Below are 16,708 nucleotides of genomic sequence, written 5' to 3'. Positions count from 1 at the left end.
TCTGTATATGCATGTATATTTACATACATATATATTTACACACATGTGCACATACACATATACATATATATGGAAAATATCCATAGCATTCATTAAAGTCCAAACATAAAATAAAATCTAGCCATTTTCAGCTCAGATATTGTTTCAGTACTAAAAAAGTTACTTAAAAAAAAAAAGAAATTGGGCGGCTAGGTGGTGCAGTGGATAAAGCACCAACCCTGGATTCAGGAGGACCTGAGTTCAAATCCAGCCTCAGACACTTAACACTTACTAGCTGTGTGACCCTGGGCAAGTCACTTAACCCTCATTGCCCCACTAAAAAAAAAAAAAAAGAAAGAAATTTCCTAATAGGATGCTGACAACTTAGCCCCTCCAAGAAGCTAACTCCAACCCATATAAAGTCTATTCTTTAGCTCAATTTGCCTCTGAAATCTTAGGCATGATGACCTAGTTTCATTGAAATGATGTCAGGTGAGCACAATGACTTGGTAAATTTTTTTTGAAGTACTGAACTGTTGAAATGCATGATATTTAAAGAAATTTGGGAGTTTATATATGTGTTACAAAATATTTCTTTAGTTTGGGGTTTCAATTGGATTAATGATTGTGTACTATAGAATACATCTGCTTAGAAATTCCTGAACACATGACAAGATTATATCTATGATTCCTATGAAAATATCCTGGAATCATAATTACATATATATAGTATACACACATATATTCTTTTAATACCATATTCACTTGATTGATTTAAGCACTGAACAATTAGTGATAAATAATTATTTTTCCCCACAGTAAAGTAAGGATGTTTGTATTGGAATAAAAAGTTGATTTAGACAAAACCTTTAAAATTAGCTTTTATTGCACAAATGTTAGAAATCACAGGTATGCCTCCAACATCTTCTCCTTTCCCAACTACCATCTCCTACAACCTCAGCAGGAACTGAGAAACAACTGCATAGGTATAGATTAATCAGAAGTTTTCAAACCCTGCCTAGAATTGTGAGATAAACAATGTGTTTAGAGTAGCAGGAAGCTACTTTCTTCAGACGTAGGGCTCAAGATGTAGACACCATACCACCCCCACCACTTTGCTCACAGTACTTACACACTTGTCTAAGCCAACCAGAAACTAATCAGTAGTTCTTACTCTTTATGACACAATTCAGTCTTAAAGCTTTAAAAGTTTGTTTGCAACCTTTAAAAAATGTACTCTTGAATTCTCTACATTGCAGGTACAATAAATCCTTTATTGCTTCAAAGACTGAGTCTACCTGTCTCTTTTTTTCTCCCTAAGGATAGAACTAGTGGCAGATCCTTTTAAAAAAAATAAAAAAGTAAAAAGTGTTAATCTCCAAAGGCATCATTGTGTCTTGGGGCAGTATTTCATTTGAGGAAAGGAAAAATAATATACATTGGCATTGGAGATGTTTTCTTAACAGTGCAACTGGATAGAGTGTCCTAACAATAAATTCAGGGCAGCTCTTCTGAAATGAGGCTTTTAGCCTTTGTTAACCCACTGGTCATGTAAATAATGAAAAATCTTCTTAAAGAAACAGTTGCTTTAACTTAAAACCAAAGGTCCACCAGTGGCTACGAAACTTCATTCTGACATCTAGACTCAATTTAAGGCAGAAGAAAATAAAAGGAATGAAAGATGAATGAGATGAAAAGGCAAATTTTTATGTCACTGAAATAAAAAAAATAATCATTGTAGAGACAAAGGAGAGGGTTTTGTGGGGTTGTTGGAGAAGGAAAGACAGTTGCTGAGCACACAAAGGAAGTAATCCCCAGATTTATGTTCCCTACCCAATTCTTTTAGCCTTAATTTCCTAAATATCTTTTTGTATTTGTGTTTTTTCCTTCTGTTGCACTGTTTGGTTCTTCATGTAGCTCTGAAAAGGCCTTATGTGGGAATTCAAAGCTATTGACCCAAATCTGAATGTTACAAAAGTATTTCACTGAAAACCTAGTCTAGACTACGTAATTATTTTAGGTTATAGATATAGAGGCTGACAGACAGATAAATGCATGTAGACATATAGACATAGGTATAGTTATAAATATCAAGGGATAGAGATGATAGAGAGGAATATGTATGTATGTGCATGTATATTTTTCGAGCCACTTACACAAAAGATTTATTTAGAAATTGGGAAGGAGCATATGCACATTTTCATGCAACCAAAAAAAAAACGTTTCTAGAAATAAGCAATAATTCTTTGTGTAGACTGATCTAAATCCTTATTTAGTGGCCCCAGTGTCTTTATAATCTGATCCTTCAGTTAGTGTTGGTGCCTAATCACTTTTATAATTACTTTTTTCACCTAGACATTCTACTTGCTAAGATTTTTACAGTAGTACTCATTATCAGTTGTTTTATTTTATTTTCTATCAATTACTAATTAAGGTTCAAATTATGATAGGGGTACTCAGGTGTTGTTCAAATTCTTGATTAGTGGAGATGGTGGATTTTGGAAAAAAAATAGAAACTGAGTATCTAGGCCTCCCTAAAGAACGTGAGATCGCAGATTTCAATTTATTCTTTCTTCTTATTGTTTGTTGGGTTTTTTTAATATTGAACTACATCCAAGCATTTGATGTCATTGCAAGGTTATTTGGGCAATCAAAACACAATTGAAAAATAGATGCCATTAGATAAATGAGACATCTATGTGTTTTCTTCTACATAAAGGGTTTCATTTGCTCAGATGACTTGTTTATCACAAATGCTACAGGTCCAGCTGTTATGATAGCATTGGGGTCTTTCAATAGGAAATGGATTCAAGGGAACTTAGTACTTACTTTGAAAGAATTCAAATTGCTTTAGTTAATGTAGTCACACCTACCAGCGATCTGGGCTTACCACCCAGCACACCATAAAATTTTAGTCTTTTTCTTCTGATTTGCATTGCCATCTATAAGAGTTTTTGTACCAGCACCACCATATAACAGGCTCACTATGATAAGTGACATTTAAATGTTTGATAATATCACAAGATATTTTTAAAGACCCATCAGTGTATTGAATCTATGTATTGAATTTCATCTAGGAGCTGGTAAAACACAGTCTCCTCCTAAAGAAGGAAAAGGAAAGAAAGGTGACACTTCTCCCAAAGGTAAAGGTACAGCAGTTAAAATGAGTTAAATTAGTTCTGCATTTTATAACTATGTTAGTAAATAGACTTTTGGTATTAGTGTACATTGTGTATATTTCCCATGAAGTTATGAATAATAGGCAGATGTGAGAAAAAGTTTAAGTCTACATCAGTGTTACCTTTCCTCAACCCACCCCTAAGATGCACATTACTTTTTTTTTTTTTAACAAGCATTCATTTGTTTCTCCCTCTTACCTCCCATTCAAAAGGGGGGGAAAAAGCTTCCAGCAAATATGAAAAGTCAAAAGAAATAAATTCTCACATCAACAAGGCCTATTTTACAAAGAAAAATTTAAGATTCATGTTTACAATGCTTTTATTGACACTATTGTTATATAACAAATTGATTGAACTTTGAAGTTCAATATCTACAACCAACCATTTTTTTAGTATTGTGTTCTGAAATGCTCATGTCTTTAATTTCCCTTTTACTAAATAGCACTGTTATTTTTTTGGGGTGGGGGTGAAGCAGTTGGGGTTAAGTGACTTGCCCAGGGTCACACTGTTAGTAAGTGTCAAGTGTCTGAAGTCGAATTTGAACTCAGGTCCTCCTGAATCCAGGGCTGGTGCTCTATCCACTGCACCACCTAGCTGCCCCCAATAGCACTGTTATTAATAAAACCTAACCCAGGGATTTCAAAAATGTTTTTTTTTGTATCATGGACTGTTTTTGTAATCTGTTAAAGCCCTTCTCATAATTATGTTTATAAAATCACCATGTAAAAATATATAGTTTTACAAGAAATATATCATAATGAAATATATATTAAATAGAATGGGAGTTAAGAAATTTTGGTTCTAATCCTATCTTTTCCATACTGCTAGCCAATTTTCCCGCCAACTTCATTATTCTCTGTATCGTTCCAATTTTATTATATGTGCTGCCGAAGCAAGCACAGCCACCAACTTCATTATTGAATAAGTATTTCCATTTTCTTCTGTTTCGTTGCCTTGGAGTTATCAAATATTCGAATGGGGCCCATTTACAAAGGAGCTATGGAAAAAGTGCATCTTCATAACTTACAGTGAAGTCCACATATGATCTGTGGCTACGAAGTACTAAGACTGATTTCCATAAACTCCACAAGGCAATTAGTCCCAAAGTAAGCATCACAACTGTGATATGAACCCAGACTTCTGAATTCCAGGAGTCTACAGGAGACCACACCGAGCTGCATGATGTATTCAGGAGATTACATCATGCACCCTATTTCTCTACAGTTATAGGGGAACCTCATTTGAAATTTGTAATAATTAAAATAGGATCTGGGCTGATGTTTACCTTTTTTGCATTGTCTCTGGAGAAAGGAAATGATATAAAGCAAGATTAAAAGGTAAGTGTTTAAGTACCAAAGAGGAGAAAAAACAAAGTAGGTTCCTTAAGAGTACTTACTTGAAATGACCAATCTCAGTCCCAGGGAAACTGACGATGAGGCACAATTCCTTCTTTTAAGTAAAGAAGATGAGGACTATAGATCTGGATACAAAAAACAAGTCAACAAAGGTATATCTGTATGTATACATATATACACATATGTATATCTATATATCTGTATATAGATATACAGATGTGTAACAAAAAAAATATGTGTACGTACACATAGACATATATTCCTTTATTGATTTGTTGTCTTTTCCCCTATGTGGAATGCAAGACAGATTTTCTTTGAGTGCTTTTGGGTCATGTTGAGGAAGCCTGTAGTGCTTTGAGTCTTGATGCTCACAGCTGTGTCATACTCAAAAAGAGACATTCAGATAACCTCCTTACCACCACATAGAGTCCCTCTTCATTTTAGACTTCTGGATATATCTATAATGAACACCATTAGTGTGCATATATCTCACCATTTTGGGTCTCCCTTGATATTGATAATCAGAGAGCCATTGAACCAAGTTATCTCTGCATTTTCAATTATCCAGGAACTTTATATGACTTTAACATTGGTATAAGAAACAGTCTATTAGGAAAGCACTTTTAAGACTGTTTTGCCTTATTGAGCCAAATGCTTTTTTTGGTTATTTTTGTGATTAAATTATCTTTTCTCATTGCAATAGCCAACATTTTTCAAACCCTAAAAATAAAAGTGAGAATAAAGTGTCTGTTCTTAGTAAGAAGTATTCTTCTATTATCACAACAAACATCATTTTGGCTCTTAAATGCTTTTAATTATGTTAAGAATAAGCCTTCATTTTTAAACGAGAAACGGTATTGCAATTTATCATAAAATTTATTGATATCATAATTTGGTTCTTATTATGTTTATCATTGTTCTTATTATCTTAGTTCTTATTACATTTATCATTGCTACAATTTAGTATAAAGAGACCACATGGCTTAGGGAGTAAAATGCCAATTCAGCAGATCTCAAAAGCTCAAACTCTACCTCTGAGCCAAGCTGCCTCTGTCAACCTGAATACTTAGAAGTGTTGTGGCTAATTCCTAAGAATGTCAGTTGAAGAAGAGTTGATAATCAAAATTAGTAGCTTGGTGTTCCTTATTAATCACCTTCATGAGTCAAATCATAGCTCTAAAACCTCTTCCTCTACCCCCAGCCTGAAAAAAAAGAATTTGCAAATTGTCCTAATATTGAACCATTTCCATTTCTGGTATGTAGTCTAATGTGATTCTAATTTATTTCTGAACATAGCTATATCATTTGCACATTTTCTGTAATTTTAAAATTAACAATCTTTATCCTTTTCTGATTTTGTCCATTATTATATATTTCTTATGGAAAAAAGTTAGACATCTTCTGGGTTTGGTGGGTTTTTTTTTGGTTTGGTTTGTTTTGTTTTGCTGAGGCAATTGGGGTTAAGTGACTTGCCCAGGGTCACACAGCTAGTAAGTGTCAAGTGTCTGAGACCAGATTTGAAGTCAGATGCTCCTAACTCCAGGACCTGTGCTCTATCCTTCGCTACCTAGCTGCCCCAACTTCTGTTTTTTAAAATAGTTCATTTGATATAGGAGTTCTTCAGATGTTTGATAATATTCTCTAATGAAGCCATGTGGATTTTGGTGGTACTTTTTTGTTGTTGTTAATATACTTTCATTAAATATTTGCCAATTACATTTAAATTTTTTAACATTTATTTTATAAAAAATTGAATTCCAAATTGTCTTCCTCCCTCTTGCCAGTCTACCATTCTTGAGAAAGCAAGCAATTTGCTACTGATTATGCTTGTAAAGTCATACAAAACATATTTCCATATAAACCATGTTGCAAAAGAAAGCACAAACAAAAAAAAGGAAGAAAAATAAAGTTTTAAAAAGTATGCTTCAATCTGCAAAACAAAAATTTCAAGAAGTGACAGTTTATTGAGGGTGGAGGAAAAGGGATTACAAAAACCAGGCAGAAAAATTCCAACAGCTTAATCATTTGGGAATATATAATGAAAATGCAAGCTATATTTCACAATTTAATAAGGGTATCAATGTATTGTTTTGTTGTTGTTCAGTCATTTCAGTCGTGTCTAACTCCTCATGGTCCCATTTTAGGTTTTCTTGGGAAAATACTGGAGTGATTTGCCACTTCCTTCTCTAGTTCATTTTACAAATTAGGAAACTAAGGCAAACAAGATTAAGTGACTTGCCTGAGGTCACATTGCTACTCTCTGAGGCCTAATTTGAACTCAGGAAGATGAATCCTGGGACTCTATCTACCATGCCTCCAATATGTTACAAATCAGTACAATAACTTAGTTGTCAAGGGGAAAAATATTAGATGGTGTTAAGTCTAATATTTAATAAGGTAGGGGAGTGATATATATTACAAATTTCTACCAAAATGGTTTTTTTAAATTATTCTTGATGTTTAAAGACTTCAATAAATTTGAAAATCTACTTTTATTCATTCATTAATCAGTCACTTCTTATAAATAGATTCCTAATATGTTTAAAGAGAGGCATCATGGCAGACTAAACTGAGTGCTGTTTGGAGAGTCAGAAAAACCAGCATTCAGTGTCCACCTCTGACATTTACTAGATGTATGCCCATGGGCCAATTACTTAACCTCTCTGAACCTCATGCAATATTTCAAAACTTACTGACTGAGTGAGAATCTACATTGAGAGAGACAGTCTTCTCATCTGTGATATCACAGATTATAGAGAAAATGGCATAATTTATAAGAACTTTGGTGGGCACTGGGCAGGTATAAACATGTCATATCTGCCCATATGGCCAGCTAGGTGGAGCCATAGTGCACAGAGTACCAGACCTGGACTTGTGAAGACATCTTCATGAATTCAAATCTGGCCTCAGACATTTGCTTAGCTGCGTGACTCTAGGCAAGTCACTTAATCCTATTTGCTTTAGTTTCTTCATCTGTTAAATGAACTGGAGAAGGAAAAGTCAAAGCACTTTTAAGTATCTTTGTTAAAACACAAAACAAAAACAAATGGAGTCACAAAGAGTCAGACATGACAGAAAAATGACTGAAAATAACAAGCACCTACCCATATCAAACGGTCTAATATGGAATACTTATTTTCCAGTGATATCAGATAAATAAGGCATAGATAATAAACAGATAAAATATAAGTCAGGGAAGGAAACAGTTACACATGAAGTCACAATTGCTTCTATTAGGAAAAATTCATTTGTTTTCCAGGTCATGAATGTACTTGAATAACAGGAAAGAACAGTCTTCTAAATTCTGTTTTTCTAGTGGTATATGCAGTACTAATGCTAATGATTCTGTATCCAGAATATTGTTTTGAGTCACAGCACTACACTAAAGTCTAGTGTATTCCATTTTCTTCCCAAGGGTTTTCTATTTACCGTACAGACACAAACAAAACTCTTTTTATGTCAAATCCCTAGAAAGTCTAATGTAAGAGAGTAGGCCTCTGAAAGTCCTGATCCTAGTTGCAGAAAGTAAGGATCCCACAATGGTATATTCAGCTACCTGTAAAAATGTAGCCATTTGTGTAATTCCTTTATGAATTGCAAACTAGTGCCTTGAATGGATTAGAAAGGAAATAGTATTACTGGCCCAAAAACAATTGTCTGCATCCAAGATGACCCTCAAATTAGAAGACAGTGGAAGAGTTTCAGAGGGGATCAGTATAAGGGGCTGCAGGCAGCAGTCTTAAGGAAAGGCCCAGCTCCCAATGAGATGTCTAAAGGGAAGGAATAGGAAAATAGGCCTATAAGAGGCATTTTAGAACTACCCAAAAGAGAAGTGGGACTTTGTGTGGCATCTCCTTCTTTAGCTCTGTGTGTCTTCCTGGGAGAAGGGTCCCTCCACAGTCTTGTTACCATTTGGAGCTACTAGAAAACTCATGGGATTTGTCTGGATTTCATAAGGTGATCATCAGGGGAAGTCTCATTTTGACAATTAGTCTGACACTTCCTTATGAGGTCTCTTACTCTCTGTGACTGGGTCCTGGCCAACTCCCTCACACTTGGAACTTCTTGGAATAGTAAACTAAATTCAGAAATCATTTCCTCTGACTTCCTTATGTTAGGATCAACCATTGATTGACCATACTTACCCACTGACTTAAGTGAATAGGTTATTCCAGTTGAAAAGTTGTGGGCATATTTGACCTTATGTTTTCCTCCATATGTAGAACACCTTTTGACATTTTTTCTTATTCAAATTTGTTAAGGCTGCTCAAAAACAATTCTGGATTTTAAAAAAAAATAATGACTTCTAAAATCCATATTAGAGATAGCTGTTTTTCTTTTCTGTGATTTATATAAGTTCATTGTTTTTTCCACAATAGTTATATAGTTTTAAATTAAAGACTTTAGTATAGTAAAACTGAAATAATATCCTTATCTTATATGGATAGTAAAATTTCATCAATACACCATGAAAGACAAATGAAAAACCTTTAGATTTGTACTAGTTCAAAAAGAAGTGTGCTTTTGAATGACATCTATGGAAAATTTCAAATAAACAGTGACACATTGGGGAAAATTACTCTCCAAACCTGTCTCAGAATCAGTGGCAACAAAACATACAAGTCTTTGAAGTCCAGACACTAGTAAATCTGAATGAACTTGATTTTTCTCCTTCAATTCCATAAAATATTGTTGTTAATTCATTCTGTTGTGTCTGACTGTAACCCCATGGACCATACATAGCATGTTGGACCCTTCTATTCGCTGATCTCTCCCAAAGTCTGTTCAAATTTGTTACTTCCATGACATTATTTATCCATTTCATCCTCTGCCTTCCCCTTCTCTTTTTGCCTTCAATCTTTCCCAACATCAGGTCTTTTCCAATGAATCCTGTCTTCTATTTATGTGGCCAAAGTAGTTAAGCTTCAGTGTTTATCCTTCCAGTGAATAATCTGAAATAATTTCTTGACTGGTTTGAGCTCCTTGCTCCTACAGTGAATCTCAAAAGTCTCCAGCACCACAGTTCAAAAGCTCTAATTCTGCATTGCTCAGATTTCCTTATAATCCCACTCTCACAGCCGTACATTGCTACTGGACAAATCGTAGTATGGACTATAGAGACTTTTGTTGGCAAGGTGAAATCTGTGCTTTTTAGTATGCTCTCCAGATTTTTCATGACTTTCCTTCCAAAGATCAAGCACCTTTTAATTTTATGCCTACAGTTGCCATCTGCAGTGAACTTTGAGCCCTAGAGCTTCCATTTATTCTCTCCCAATTTGCCAAGAAATGATGAGACCAGTTTCTGGGATCTTAATTTTTTTAATGTTAAGCTTTAAGCTATCTTTTATATTTTCCTCTTTTATTCTCATTAAGAAACTTCTTAATCCTTCTTCCCTTTCTGCCATCAGAATAGTTTTATTTGCGTATCTGAGATTGCTAATATTTCTGCCAGCAACCTTATTTCTGACTTTTGATTCATCCAGCCTGTCATTTTACATGAAGTACTCTGAGTAGAAGTTAAAAAAATAAGGTGACAATATACAGCCTTGTCATATTCCTTTTCCAATCAGTTGTTCCACATTTGGTTCTAACTGTTGTGTCTTGGCTTGCACGCAGCCTTTTCAGGAGACAAGTAAAATAATCTGGTACTCCATGGAAGTCTTTGAGGACTTGCCAAATTTTGTTGTGATCCACACAAGCAGAAGTAGATACATTGTTTGTTTTCCAGAACTCCTTTGCTTTCTTCATAATCGAGCCAATGTTGGCAATTTGGTTTCTAGTCCCTCCGCCTCTTCAAAAACCAGCCTGTACTTCTGGTAATTCTCAGTTCACATATTGCTGAATCCTAGTTTGCAGATGATTAAGGATAACCTTGCTGGCATGTGAAATAAGGACAACTGCTTCGTAATTTGAACATTTTGGGTACTGCCCTTCTTTAGGGTTGGGATATAAACTGATTTTATCCAATCCAGTAGCTATGTTGAGTTTCCAAATTTGCTGGGCTATTGTGCAGCACCCTAACAATTTCATCTTTTAGGAATTTAAATAGCCCAACTAGAATTCTATTACCTCCACTAGCCTTATTGTTAGCAATTCTCCCTAAGGCCCACTTGACTTCATTCTTCTGCATGTACGGTTCTAGATCAATAACCACACCACTGTGTTAAAACCTTTCTTATGTAGTTCTTCTGTATATTCTTGCTACCTCTTTTAATATTTTCTGCTTCTATTAAATCCCTACCATTTTGGCTTTTATCTTGCCCATTTTTACATGAAAGATTCCCTTGATAACTCTAATTTTCTTGAAGAGATCTCTTTCCCATTCTATCATTGTCTACTATTTATTTGCTTTGATCATGTAAGAAAACCTTATTTATACTTGCTATTCTCTGAAATTCTGAATTCAGTTGGATATATCTTTCTTCTTTAATATTCACTTTCCTTCTTTCCTCAGCTATTTGTAAATCCTTATCAGACAGCCATTTTGCTTTCTTGCTCTTCTTTTTCTTTGAGATTTTTTTTTTGTTGCTATCACTGTATGACTCCAACCTCTTCTCTCTTCCCAACTACCATCGCCTACTACCCCTGTAGGAATTGAGAAACATTTCACAGGTATAAATTAAGAGGACAATCAGAAGTTTTCAGAACTGGAAGGTAAGTTATGTGTTTAGAGTAGCAGGAGGCTACTTTCTTCAGAATTATGGCTCAAGCTGCAGCCACCATACATCCCCACAGCTTTACTCATAGACAGAAGTACTTTCACACTTGTCTAAGCCAACCAGAAACTAATCAGTAGTTCTTACTCTTTATGACACAATTCACTCTTAAAGCTTCAAAAGCTTGTTTGCAATAAATGTACTCTTTAAAAATGTACTAGAGAATTCTCTACATTGCAGGAACAACACATTTTTTATTGCTTCAAAAAGTGAGTCTACCTGTATCTTTTTTCTCCCTAAGGATGGGCTAGTGCCAAGCCTTTTCTTTAAAAAAAAAAGTATGAAAATGTTAATCTCCAAAGGCATCATTGTGCCTTGGGGCAATATTTCATTTGAGGAAAGGAAAAATAATGTACATTGGCATTAGAGATGTTTTCTTAACAGTGCCACCAGATAGAGTGTCCTAACAATAAATGCAGGGCAGCTCTTCTGAAATGAGCTCTTGATGGAGGCTTTTATCCTTTGTTGACCCACTGGATGGCTTTCATGTAAATAATGAAAAATCTTAAAGAAACAGTTGCTGTAACTTAAAAACAAAGGTCACCTGTGACTGCCAAACAAACCTCATTCTGACATCTAGACTCAATTTTTAAGGGAGGAAGAAATAAAAGAAATGAAAGATAAATGAGATGAAAAGGCCAATTTTTATATTACTGAAATAAAAAATAATCATTGTAGAGACGAAGGAGAGATTGGGTGTGGGGTGGTTGAAGAAAGAAAGACAGTTGCTGAGCACACAAAAGAAGCAATACCCAGTAGGAAGCAGATTTATTCTGCCTTTCTCAACTCCTTTAGCCTTAAATTCCTAAATCTTTTTATATTTGTGCTCCTCCTTCTATTGCCTTTTCTGCTTCTGCATGTAGCTCTGAAAGTCTTGCATGAGAATTCAAAGCTATTGACCCAAAGTGGCTGCTACAAAAATATTTCACTTAAAAGCTGAGCTAGACTACCTTATTATTTTAGGATAAAGATAGATAAGATAAGATAGAAATATACTTAGATACATAAATATTGACCTAGGGATATAGTTATAGATATCAAGAGATAGAGATGATTGAGATAGAGATATGTGTGTATGTGCATGTATATATATGATGAGCCACTGATCCTAGAGGTTTTAGCAGAAAATGGGGAAGAAAGATAAGCAGAAACATTTTCATGCAACAAAAACATTTCCAGAAATAAGCAATAATTTTTGGGTAGACTGATCTAAGTCCTTCTTCGGTGGCTCTATGGCTTTGTAATCTGGCCTTGAAGCAGATAAGTGTTTGTGTCATTGCCAAATCTCTTATATAATTATTATTTTCACCTAGCCATTGTACTTGCTAAGAATTTTTACAGCAAGACTCAATATCAGATGTTTTGTTTTCTAATTAAAGTACAAATTAAGGTGCAAAGGTAATTGGGGAATTGGTCAAATTCTTAATTATAGGAGATGACAGATTTTGTAAAAACAGAAACTAAGAACATCAGATCACAAATTTCAACTTATTCTTCCTTTTTATTGCTTGTTGATTTTTGTTGCTGAACTACATTAAAACTCTTGATGCCATTACAAGGTTATTTAGACAATGAAAACAAAATGGAAAAATGGGTGCCATTATACAAATGACACACCTGTAATGTGTTTCCTTCTACATAGAGGGTTACATTTGCTTAAACGACTTGGTTGTCATTCATGCTACAAATCCAGTTGTCATCATAGCTTAGGAATTTTTCAACTGGAAATGGATTCAAGGAAACCTATAACTTAATTTGAAAGAATTAATATTCCTTCATCTAGTGTAATCACACCCACCAAAGGTACGGGTTTACTGCCAGGTGCACCACAAAATTTCAGTGTTCTACCTGAATTCAAATGGTTTTTGCATAGCAAAATGTAGCAACATATTGCTGCCAATGAACTAAAATTCAACCCATAGTCTTTTTCTTCTGATTTTCATCACCATCTCTAGTGTTTTTGTCCTTGTACCACCATGTAAAAGACTCGCTATGAAAAGGGGCATTTAATTGTTTGATAATATCACAAGATATTTTTAAAGATCCATCAGTAATATATATGTATATGTATATGTAATTATGCATTGAATTTTGTCTAGACAAAACACAGTCTCCTCCTAAAGAAGGAAAAGGAAAGAAAGGTGAAACTTCTCCCAAAGGCAAAGGTACAGCAGTTAAAGTAGTTCTACATTTTATAAGTATGTTAGTGAATAGACTATAACATACAATACTACTTCTACTAATAAAAGACTACTAATACAATAGTATTGGCGTACGTTGTGTATATTTCCCATAAAGTTATGAATAATAAGCAGATTTGAGAAAAAGATTTAGCCTGCATCAGAGTTAGCTTTCCCCAACACACCACTCAGATATACATTGACATTTTTTCTATTAACAATCATTTATTTTCTCTCCCTCTTTTTTCTCATTGAGAAGGGGGTGGGGAGAGAGAATTCTTGCAAAAAAAGTGGATAGCCAAGGAAATATATCCTCAAACAGAATCAGGCTAATTTTGCAAAGCAAAATTTATGATGCAAATGTTTTCGATCCTTGTATTGAAGTTACTATCCCAACAACTTTGAACTGCAGTTATATCTCCACGAAACCATTTTTAGTAGTATGTTATGAAATGCTGATGTGTGCTTGATTCTCCTTTTATTAGAAAGTGCCGGGGCAGCTAGGTGGCACAGTGGATAGAGCACCAGCCCTGGATTCCGGAGGACCTGAGTTCAAATCCAGCCTCAGATACTTAACACTTACTAGCTGTGTGACCCTGGGCAAATCACTTAACCTCAATTGCCTCACCAAAAAAAGAAAGAAAAAAAAAAGAAATAATATTGAAATAGCTATCAAAAAATTTAAAATGGAATGTAGTTTAAAACCTTTTGCTTCTAATCGCATCTTTGCCATACTGCCAGCTGGTTTTTCCAACAACTTCTTTATTAAATTAGTATTTCCATTCTCTTGTGTTTTGCTAACTTGGTTATCAAAGCAAGAAGGGCATTTTCATAATTTATAATTGTGCCATCAATTCTACATATAATCTGTGGCTACAAAGTACTGACACCGATTTCCATAAATACCATAAGGCAGTTGGTCCCAAAGTAAGCATCAGAACTGTGATATGAAGCTAGGCTTCTGAATTCCATTTTGTTTTTTAATTGAGGACTTTTAATTTGTTCTTTTTCAAGTTTTTTTTTTTAGTTTCATAGCCAATTCATTGATCTGCTCTTTTATTAATTTATTCATTTAAAGACATAAATTTTCCCTTAAGTAATAATTTGGTGCATCCCCAAAATTTGGAAGGATGACTCATTGTGGTCACTCTCTTTCATGAAATTATTATTTCTATGATTTTTTCTTTGGCTCATTTTTAAAGATTAGATTATTTGATTTCCAATTAATTTTTAATCTAAGTTTCCATGGCCCTTTATTGAATATAATTTTATTGTATTATGATATTAAAAGGGTGCACTTAATATTTCTGCTTTTCTGCATTTGGTTGTGAGGTTTTTAATGACCTAAAATATCAACAGTTTTTGTGAAGGTGCTGTAAGCAGCTGAAAAAAAGATATAATTCCTTCTATTTCCATTCAGTTTTCTCTAGAGGTCTAACATATCCATAATTTCTTTCTCATTTATTATCTATTGTGACTCTCTATTTCAAGTATGTTTCTTGTAAACAAAATAGTGTTAAATTCTGCTTTCTAATCCATTGTGATATCTGAAACTATTTGACATTTTTTTCTATTAAAAATTTTTTTTTACTTTGTTTTATTGCTTCTTGATGTCTCACAGAGTCATTAGCTTTCATTTCTCCAATTCTAATTTTTAAGGAGTTGTTTTCTTCAGTGAGATTTTGTGCCTCTTTTTCCATTTGGCCAAATCTGGTTGTTAAGGTGTTATTTTCTTTGGGTTTTTTTTTTTTTGCCTCTTTTACAAGGTGTTAATTATCTTTTCATAATTTTCTTCCTTTACTCTCATTTATTTACCTAATTTTTTCTACCACTTTTATTTTATTTTGAAATTAATTTTTAGCTGTTTCAGAAATTCTTATTGTGCAGTTCACATTTTTTCCCTTTAAGGCTATGTTTATAGCTATTTTTGACTTCACTGTTTTCTTCTGTGTTTGTGTCTTGATCATCCCTGTCACCACAGTAGCTTTTTACGGTCAGTTTCTTTTGCTGTTGTTGTTTGCTCGTTTTTCCACCACCCTATTTCTTGATTTTGAACTTTATATTAAAGTTAGGTTCAGTTCCCTTCATGGAGTGGCAGGAGGAACACTCTCTAAAGCGTCAGGCCTTTTCAAATTAATGTTTTCAGAACTAGTCTGGGGGAGGGGAAAATCTATAAGTTTTCAGTTCTCCAAAGCAGTATGATCTAAGGAGAAGAGTGTTTTCTACTCCTCTGTCCTGTGCTGTGGTCTGTGAGCAATCACAAGCACTCTCTTCCATTGAACTGTGATCAGGGTCCCTGCTCCACTGTGGCTGCAAGCTCTGGTGTGCTAGTACTTTTCTTTGCTCTGGAACTGTGACCCAGGACTGCTATCTGAATCTGAATATGGACAATGCAACAGAATCCTGTACCCAGTGCTAGCAAAGGAACTCTTAGAATCTCCTTCTGACCAGTTGTCCAACCCCCTTACCATCTGTTGGCTGAGAACTCTGAAGCCCCCAAGATCTGTTTTTGGTTTGCTGAGGTCCAGCCTACACTGACACAATCCCTTCTGGACTGTACTCCACTCTTACTGTGGTGGGTCAGACCTTTCCTGCTGACTTTCTAAGTTCTTTTTGGATGCAAAATTGTTTCACTCATCCTTTAGTGGGTTCTGCCACCCCAGAATTCATCTTGAGGCTTTATTTAAAGTTGTTTGGAGAGGAATTTGGGAGAGCTGAGGGGAGTCTCTGCCTTTTCTCTTCCATTTTGGCTCTATCTCCAAAAATCTTCACCCTTCATTTCTTCCTTCTTTTTAATTTTGCTAAGTAAATTTTCATCTCTCTTTTTATTGGTTGTTATTGACTTACAAATGTTATTTTGATTTTATTTAACCAATATTTCATCTTTTTTATTCTTTTTCTATCATTATCTATTATAACTATTCCTCCATACGAAAATCCTAAAAGATACAACCTTTTGTTCTTTGTTTTAGTTCTTTTGGGTTTTTTAATGTGACTTTTTTATGTCTTTTATCCATTTAGAATTTTCTGTGCTATAAGATATATTGGATGATGTAAATCTTTATTTTTTTGCCAAAAGACTTTACATTTTTCCCTAGTAAAGGAAATTGAGAATGGAAATTGCTTCATTCTTTTTATTTATATCCCCAGGTACTAGCATAGTAGGCAGTTAATAAATGGTTATTGATTGATTAATCAATTAATTAGGAAATCTTTTCCTCAGTAGTTTATATTCTTGATTTTATTTAACATTAGACTATTATGTCATTCAATTCTAACTTAGAATAGAATCTAGTTTT

At 34.4% G+C, this 16,708-nt stretch overlaps 1 protein-coding gene across 1 annotated transcript in view; it reads left to right on the top strand.

The window, feature by feature from the left end:
• The window catches only part of SPEF2 (sperm flagellar 2), a 232,225-nt gene that overhangs the window by 139,627 nt on the left and 75,890 nt on the right, over positions 1-16,708 (top strand). The window contains exons 20-21 of the mRNA XM_043975070.1: positions 3,087-3,128; positions 13,329-13,402. Coding sequence (XP_043831005.1) covers positions 3,087-3,128; positions 13,329-13,402 — 116 coding nt within the window. The remainder of the gene's footprint in view (positions 1-3,086; positions 3,129-13,328; positions 13,403-16,708) is intronic.

The sequence above is a fragment of the Dromiciops gliroides genome, chromosome 1 (assembly GCF_019393635.1).
Source record: "Dromiciops gliroides isolate mDroGli1 chromosome 1, mDroGli1.pri, whole genome shotgun sequence".
Lineage (NCBI taxonomy): Eukaryota > Metazoa > Chordata > Mammalia > Microbiotheria > Microbiotheriidae > Dromiciops > Dromiciops gliroides.
Note: the sequence above shows the minus strand (reverse complement) of the source record. Positions and strands in the feature narration are given on the sequence as shown.